The 9,055-nt window shown below is 43.5% G+C and overlaps 1 protein-coding gene across 6 annotated transcripts in view; it reads left to right on the top strand.

Annotated features, from left to right (window-relative positions):
• Positions 1 to 1,227: 1,227 nt before the first annotated feature.
• The window catches only part of ptprz1a (protein tyrosine phosphatase receptor type Z1a), a 45,802-nt gene continuing 37,974 nt past the window's right edge, over positions 1,228 to 9,055 (top strand). For 2 of the 6 annotated variants that reach the window (XM_048969798.1, XM_048969789.1), the window contains exon 1: positions 1,228 to 1,483. In XM_048969798.1, the coding sequence (XP_048825755.1) occupies positions 1,420 to 1,483 (64 nt within the window). In that variant the 5' untranslated portion in view covers positions 1,228 to 1,419. The remainder of the gene's footprint in view (positions 1,484 to 9,055) is intronic. The other 4 variants (XM_048969830.1, XM_048969822.1, XM_048969805.1 and 1 more) reach the window with 3 other exon arrangements.

Raw genomic sequence — 9,055 nt, 5'->3', positions numbered from 1 at the left:
GGCAACATCGTATTGAACTATTAAAAATCGTACAAAAAAGATAAAGATTAATGTGTTGCAGGTGAAGGAGTAGATCTTTCAGTTTGCATGTGAGTGCTTGAGAAAAAAGACACTTAATGAAATACTGTATTGATATGCAGTAGGTGTTTAACCCAAACGTACTTCAAGAAGCAACCATGTCAGTTTTGTGTTTGTTTGCGAGAAAAATGACGTAATAGTTTAAACGTACTGAAATGTCTAACATCTTCACACAGATGCCCCATGTTAAATGCTTTGTCTTGTGCATAGTTTATATTATGCGAGAGCCACTGTTTGTTGGTTCCCACTAAAATGAACCCACGATTGCGATGTAATTGGTAAGAGAGGCTCCTATGACTTACTGTAAAGTGTGCAATCTGCAAAGTGTCCATGTCCCTTTCAAACGATTCAAGCACGCTTCATACAGCGGTCGAGGTTAAGTGTACCCGAGAAAGTATGAATGACCATGTAACATATGTTTAGGAAATATAACAACCCTCGCGGTGAATAACCAAGCAGGCAATTGCAGGCTAATGGTGACAAACTTTTAAACTTATTTTCGTGGTGCCACAAGCGAGACCGGTAACCGTCTCCGCTTTAGTTGTTCATCGTAATGTATTATTTTAGCCTGCGGTATTTAATAAATAGCTGAGTGAAAGCAGCTGTCAAAGTTAATTAGTTGAAGGCTGGAACCCAAACCTGAATTTCCGCGGCCTCCGGAGACTCGAGCGTGACCCATAACTTATACCTACATTTTGAAGATGTAAGACTCCATTGATTTTTATGGAAATAATAATATGCATTGCTTGCTGTAAATTACTAGCTGCGCTTTTCCTACCTTCTCTTATACGACACCCTACTTTACGAAAACGATTGAACTACATATTGAGTTTTGCCCTGAAGGCTTATCAAACGTTCTTTTGACTCATTGCTTGAGAAATCCAAATTTGGGTACATTTTATTTTAGTAGGCTTATTTCATTATAGGACAATGGCAATCTGGGTAAAATGCGGTTGTGTTGTATCTGTCTGTGGTTTTTCGTGTTTTTGTAGGACCGTGAGTGCCAGGGTTGAAATATTATTAGTAAAACCTGACCATTTCGGATTGCGATTCAGCTTGTGGAAATGGAGCAGCTCCTCCCGGTGCCGCTGCTTCTTTCTGGGCTGTGGGCGGCGCACACGCCCAGTTATTCCCTTATTATTTCAGTGCCCCGAGCCGTCGGCTCCTAGAGCCACCCGCAGCAGGGCAGAGCCGGCTGTCAGATGCGGGGAAGCCGCCGGCATGAGCAAAATCTAGCATCTCCATGCACTTCGGGAGTATAATTCCCCCAACGAAGACCGCTTTTCCTCTACCTATATATATTTTATAATTTTGTCTCCAAGTATTCTTTAAAGAGGGAATATGGAAATGTCCATAAAAAGAAGATACCTGTTATTCGCTCAACTGTTCTTCATTTGTCGAATAGGTAAGGTTTTAAGATTCGTGATTTTGTTTTATTTTGCGCATGCACTAGGCTATTATTTCCCGTAAGCAATAAAGACATGCGTCGGAGAAAGCTCGCGCATTTTCTGCCGTCGTTTTCAGCACACTACGAGTTGCCTCCGACAAGCGAAGGCTTTTTTGCGTAAACTTCATATGCACTGTTTATTTCGGGGCTTCTTATTTACTTTTGATTACGAATTATTTATGGACATGATAGGTTGCTGCTTTTTTGTGTCACACTGTTTGATTATAGAAATTCCAGTAGTTCATAACATCCTCAGAAAAAAAGTGATTTGGACAAGTATTTCAAAACCAATACGAAACGAAGTATTTTATTGAAAAAGCGAGAATGAAAAATTCCTACACAGGTGTTGAAGACGATCTTCGGCTACTCTAAAAAATAAAATTACCTGCTGCATTGATTCTGCTTTGGTGCAGAGTGAATAGACATTCAGTATTATGCTATATATGAAGATTAAATGCGCTTAACTTGCACACCCGTTTTTAAAACTGCAGTTGAATACACGCTGTACCGTAACGGGAACGAGAAGTCCAACATAATCCTTTGGGCGTTTGATTAGGCTGTATGAGTTCAGGATTAATTTGTTTGCTTTTTCGGTGTATTGATACCAATTGGTAAATCCAAGGTGCAGCTGACAAACCTGACAGGAAAGAGTAGTTTGGTTTGAGCAAGGATCTTCTGAGGTTTAGATGTGAAGTCAGAGTTTTTCTCTCTGAGGGTCTGTCTGCCAATCAGTCAATCTGTCTAGGCCTATAATTCGAAAGGAAATATGACGCTCTTATACTCCGTGAATTATTAATGGCTTACAACGTTAACTGCAAATAAGTTTAAATGTGTGTATTTCTCAAAGGGTTGTATGCTTATCCTTATTTATTAATACTCCGAAGGATCTGTAATGATGGTTTTATCGATTGTGTTGGTATCATGTGAATCAGCTCTCGGTTTTCACTAAGATAATGGATCCCATCTGCCGGGAACAGTGAAGGTGTGAAAGAATGGGTTTTATTCAGCTGGTCTTAGCTGTATTTCAGTTGTGTCTGAACTGAGCTTAGTTTTCTACTCGTGTTTAGCCAAGGAGGTGACTGATATGGTTGGTTTAATCTTTTGGGCGTAAGGGGTTGCCAAGGATTTAAAAAAAAAAAACTGGCTGGAGCAGGGAAGCTTGGAAAAAGGAGCCTTTTATGGGAGAGCGTTGGCACTCACTGGTTTTAATGTGTCAGTACCTGCTCAATACCCGCTGTGCACCCCCTAGCCAGACCTGTCCCTTACTGCGAATGCTTTAAATTTAACCTTTGGTGAATTATAGGGCACAAAATGGGGTCTCAAGCCATTTAGAATGGGGAAAAAAAGAATCTATGTACCATCCGTTTGTCACTGTCAAAATGACAGCACCGTCATATCACTGTAATATAACGTTAACGTAAATGAAACGGCCAGATTCACATAGGCCGAGTCCTGCTTGACGTTCATAAATCACCTTTTGTCCTGAGATTTTTCCTATTCTCGGCCAAATGCAAACCTGCCACGCGCCTGTCTGCAAAAGTAACTCCAGTGCGTGGATTGATTAATTTATTGATGTTTAGTTGGATTTTATCCAGGTCAATGTACAATTTTCCATACCAGTAATCAAGGTACAATGCTGAAAGGTACGACGGCAAACCTCCTCCTTTAGTATTTATTAATACGAAATAACTGGCAGACTGCCTGCAATCCACGTGCTTCTTGTTTTCTAAGCTAAATGTTCACTCTTGTCAAGTATGCTTATGTTTTACTTTAAGAAATTAGTCATTATACACGAGTCAAACGTTACCTTAAGTCTCTGCTACACTAAGTACATGTACAGCTTGATGGCTCTGTATTCAGTCGTTTCAATGAAATATTGCACAGTGTCACTGGTGAACAGCAGTTCCTGTGTCTCTGTCTTTGCTCCGGAGGGCTTGTGCTGCTGATCCAAGCGGAGATAAGACACATCAGAGCACCGTTTTCTCGACTGTAGAGGGGACATCCTGAAAGGCTGAGAGGAGCGGGAGAGCTGACCTGGGGCTTTGCTTTAGCATACAGAATGAAGCCCTAGGAAGAGTAACCGAATGGGGCACTGGGGACCCACTGTGTATGAGAGGGGGGGTGCAAGAGGGGGTATCTAACATTTAACATTACTGCAATAAAGATGTTTGATGATGACATTCCATAAGGGTATTTCGAGCCCCGCATCAGTGGCCGTGCATGTGCGTCTGTGACGTCTGGCCCCGTGTGTGTGCACGTGTGTGTGTGTGCATGTGTATGTGTGCACGTGTGTGTGTGTGTGTGTGTGTGCGCGCATCTGTGACGTCCGGTCCCGTGTGTGTGCACATGTGTGTGTGTGCATGTGTGTGTGAGCACGTGTGTGTGTGTCTGCGCGCGCATCTGTGACGTCCGGTCCCGTGTGGGTGCACGTGTGTGTGTGTGTGTGTGTGTGCGTCTGTGACGTCCGACCCCGTGTCGGTGCACGTGTGTGTGTGTGTCTGTGACGTCCGGCCCCATACATGCTTATTATCCAAACCTTGTGCCGGCAAGCTGAGCCGCAGAGCCGGAACCCTCATTCTGCGGCTGGGTCGTGGATGACAGTAATACGTTTTTCAGCCACACCATCCTCCTGCGACTCTCAGCTCACCTAAGGATGACACCCACACCTCCGCTGCTGTCTACACGCCCCTCAGCCAAGAGGAACGTCGCTAACTTGTGTTTTCACAGTGTGGCCCCTCACCCCAATTTGTCACTATCACATTGTTAAGCAGAGGGCAGGAGACCGAGGTTATGTCGTCGTTGTCCCTGCTCCTCATTCCTGACCCCTGTCTCACCCTGATTTTGCTTGTTTTATGTGGCTCAGTTTGGACTGTTTTCTCCCCCCACCCCCATCATGGCTGCTATGACGGGCCCTTGTAGTTCTCTTTGTCTCTCGGCCAGCAACGTCACCCTCCTGACTGAGACATTTAATGAATTGTGGCAGAGGGGGGCAGCCCATAGTCCAAGGCCGTTTTGAGTGGGACTCAGACAAAGCTACAAGTATAGAACTTCCACTTGGGCCTAAAACTGTGCTGTGAACTTCTACTTGTCAGTTCTTGTTCGGTTTTTGCTGTAAGCAAGCTAGAAGTGGCCTCATCCAAGGCTTTAATACCTTGCCAACGGCTTCTGCTCTGAGCTTCAATTAGTTCTCTTTGAATGCTGCCTCATCCAGTGAAGCTAGCAAGGGAAAGTGGAATGAGAAAAACCAAATTTAAGGAAATTGTCTGCTGTCTGGTAGTTCAGGGTGCCCTCTTAGTAGTTAGCAGGTCTTTGCGGAAATACAGGGGGTCCTCGGGTTACGACCCCGTTCCGTTCCTGTGACAGTGACGTAACCCGAATGTTGGTGTAAGTCGAAACTCACCCTTTTTCTGATCTCTTTACAGTGTCTAATTTCACTCCCATAGTGACGCCTTTCCTCTTCACAAATGGAACTCTTGCACTTTTAACAATCACTGCATATTCTTCCGCCGCGCACAACCTGAACTAGTTAGCCCAGATAGTCCGTAAGTACGACACTAACGGCGTAAGGCGAAACACTCGCGTCTCGGTATTTTTTGTAAAGTTTTTTCTTGGGAGGAGAGTCGTAAACTTGAACCATCATACGTTGTGACCCAAGGACCCCCGGTATTCACGTTTTACTTTGGTGGCTTTGGCTTGAAAGGAGCCAAAGAAATAACCGAGCCGAGCTGTCGATGGAGCAAAGCATCTATGGTTTTTTTTTTGTTTTCATCAAAAAGTATTTCTCATCATACAGTGTGCAGGTTGTAAACACTGGTGTGGGGGGACAAAAGAACCGGAATCAGTGTTACCGTGCCGCCCTGCATGATGTTCAATAAATCCAACCCCTTAACCCTCAAATTTGCTAATGTTTTATACTGGCACTCTATAAGTGGTGCTTTCGTTGAAATCCTGAGAATATATTATGCCCAAACGATCATAATGTTGATGAGCTCTGCAAATAAGTCTGTCCATTTTTATCTACTAGATGATTTTCCATGCCATGATTTTTGAGGCGAATCAACACCTCAACATGTTGGTTAAGGGTTGACCAATCACGTAGCAGCTTCCCACTGCTGCTCTAATGTCTCTGTGCATTTCAAACCCTTTCCGTTAAGGTATCATTCAAAACTAACTGCATCGTTTCCAAGACCATCAGACACAACAAGTCATTTTAAGGAGATATTCGGTCATCTTCTCAATCGCCATCACCAGTCTTAACATCCTGACTGAGCAACATGAATGGAGAGTCAACCAAGTATAAAACTGCTAGCATATTAAACCTCTAACTGCTGTTATGTCCCAGTTTCATGGTTTTCACTTAGAATTAGGTCATTAAACAGTATTGTGCTTCCATTATAGCCTTTTGGGAGCATAAATCCATAAGGGAAATTAAATAGATGGTGCAATTTATGTAGAATGAAAACCATGTAAGGATTCCGGGATTCACTGCTGCAGGACCGTGTATGTAAATGCATTATTTGAAAGTTTTTAGAATCCTTAACAAATCTTATGACGAAATTCATGTTCTGCATATGTGTTTTTGAGGGCTTTTGAGTCATCGTAAGCTGGAAAGAAAACTACTTTGCAATTTTAAAATGGGTTTATTTTTCATACTGTAAGTAATAAACCTATAGATGTTTAAGAGAAAGTCAGGCTTGATCATAATCCAGTTCGTAAGTATGATGTTGATGTTTGAAGAGTTTGTGGTTGGCCTACAAGTTGTAGCCATGCTAATGCTGTGGAGCTGTCAGGCGGAAATAGTCACATGAACGGATGGAGGGAGAGCAAGCAGAAGGCATGGGGATTCGGCGTTGGCGCAGTCTGCCTGTGTGGTGAGTTAAATGGGTCAGATGGGTGCCTCCACACTGCCCTCCATTGAAGGGGGGGGCTGATATAGGCGTCGCTAGGAAGCTGTGTGGAGTATCACCCAGGATGAGCTGCGTGTAGTCATGGCTGAAGCCAATCCATGCAGCGCCGGGGAATTCCGTGGGGAAGGCAGACGAGGCTGTTACTGAGGTCTCCAAGCTCGCATCCATCACTTGCCTTTGTTCTGCATTTGACGGCTTAGACTGTCACGCGAGCCCAGCTCTGTTGGCCTTTATGAATTCTGTTTAAATGTTTGAGAGGGTGGATGGGACGGTACCGTACATCATTCAGAGGAAGCTAACCTTCTCAGCGAGTGCTTAGGAACACTCTGGGCCAAAGTACATTTGTTTTCGGCCTTTGCTTGGGTGAGCAATGGCACACAAGCAGGATTGTTCTATATCTGCATTTAGGCCACTATTTCAATGCCGTCTTTCCTTCAGGGTTATATTTTGTACCTCCTGTTATATAAGTATACAAATGTACAGAATTGGGGAGGTGTAGCTGTATAAGCTTCCGTTGCTCTTTCTGTTTATCGCTATTCTTTCTCTTACAGGTTTGCTATATTTTATAAGCTGAGTAGATGAATATATTTTTATATAAATCCCCTAAACCCCATGTGTTTATGCTGTTCTCAGATTTGAAGTCATTTGTCTTCACATTATGTTAGGCTGAAACTGAACTTTTAATAGCAGTGGAATGAAGGCATCCAAGCCTGGATCCCAGCGGAGGTTTCTGGAAAGAGATGGGAAGAGCAGAAGCTGAGTGGGGCCACAGCATCCAGCTGGAGAGTCGGAATTACAGCAGAGCCCCTCCGTAGAGGGTGTTTTGATGACGGCATCTTTTGGAAGTAATCCACGCACGCCTCATGTGCCTTGGCTCTATGACCGGAAATAGGATATGCCTGAAATTCACAGTAAACTAATCAAGAGTAGCCAACTGAAGAGTTTAATGCTCCAGTGGTGGAATGGGGTTATAGAGCTTTAATTAAATCTGTATTTCTACAGTCTCTTATAACTGTGAGAGAAATGTTTAAGAAGCTCACGAGAGTGTTACATACACAACAATGTTCTAAGGGCAGAAGGAAAAAATGATTCTCTCTCTAAACCAATCAGATTGTATAGACGGTGGGTCCACGCAACTAGAGGAGGTTGGACCAACCAATCTGATGTCTTCTTCCCACCTCCTCTAGCACCTCCTCTAGTTGCTTGGACTCACCTCCTCTATAATCTGATTGGGTCAGAGAGAAAACCAATCATTTTTTCATTCTGTCCTCAGAACATTTTTGTGTAAGTAAAACCCCCATGAGCTTTTTAAGAATAGTGATGGAAAAACCCCTTGAATGTCTAGACAGAAATCCTGTCTTCAAATCATGTCATGACTTTTCGCAGACATGGGTCTCAGTAAATTGTCTTGCTGGAGCAAGACAAGGGGTTAGCTGATTGACAAAGTGGAGTTTTCGCTGATTTTAGTGGTTTCCCAAAACACATCAGCCTGTAAGGAAAGCATTGTTATAGTCAGATTTGCCTCAAAGTGAACATGCTGTTGTGGTATCAGTGTGGTCAAGATAAGAATGGAATGGATTGGTTTTAAGGATGCATGCATTTCTTTTGGACAAGCAGGAAGTTGCTGGTGGACGTCATGGCTAAAAAGGGATAGAAGTAAATAGTTTTCAGGTTTGTGATGATAAAGAGCTCTTTTGCAATACCCTAAATAAACAGCATGCTAAATGTAGTTTGTGTTTAAAACATCTGCACTCTCATGGTAAATGTTTGGAAATGTTCAGTCACTAGAAGTCAGTTTTGGGGTGAGACCAGAAAATGTTCCTTTTTCCTGTTTTATTCCCCAGCATCATCTTTGAAAAGTCAGTCTGAAGTTATCCACACTGCTGACAATGGTGGGAATTGTGTGTGAAGCCCCAAAGGATGGGGCCAGTGAAAAGGTTAACCAGTCGAGTTGGCTTGAAATGGGGCCGTTTCAGTTTGGGCAGAGTTTGGCTGCATGCTATCTCGCTAAAATGATACAAACTCATATGGAGCCCAAGTGAAAGGAGAACCCTTGAATATGTGTCCATGGTAATGGGCGAGGGGCCGGACAAAGTCACAATGGTGAGGAGGCATGAGAAGGTTTGCTTGTTTCTGTGGAGTCAAGTTGGACACATCCTGCATGTTAATTTCTCGGGGCCAGGCCTCTGGCCTAAGGTGTGCAAAAGCGACCCCAGTCACGTGACTGCTGACTTCCGCCTCACCCATTCCACTGCCGTGCTCTCTGTCCTGTGCAGGTAGCAGTGTTTTAACTAAGCAGGAAAGCTGTCCATCCCTGTCAAGTTTATCACCAAATCAAATTTCTTCTTCTGTAATATACTGGTAATTTGTTGACTTAAGAAACCAGTAAATAATGCTGAAATTAGTGCCGTCTTCTATGTAACTTTAGAGCATTATTCCTCTCGAACTTTCATAATCTGCTTGATACATAGATGCGTTACAATGTTTGTTACTCATTCCAATACTGCATTGCTTTGTCTTGCACTGTCTTGTCTTGCATTGCAGTGCTGTTCGTCCGGTCCCCCGATGCCCTGCCCTGCAACTGAGTTTCACTGTGCTCCTTGGAACACATGTAACAATAACA

Source organism: Brienomyrus brachyistius, chromosome 1 (assembly GCF_023856365.1).
Source record: "Brienomyrus brachyistius isolate T26 chromosome 1, BBRACH_0.4, whole genome shotgun sequence".
NCBI lineage: Eukaryota > Metazoa > Chordata > Actinopteri > Osteoglossiformes > Mormyridae > Brienomyrus > Brienomyrus brachyistius.
Note: the sequence above shows the minus strand (reverse complement) of the source record. Positions and strands in the feature narration are given on the sequence as shown.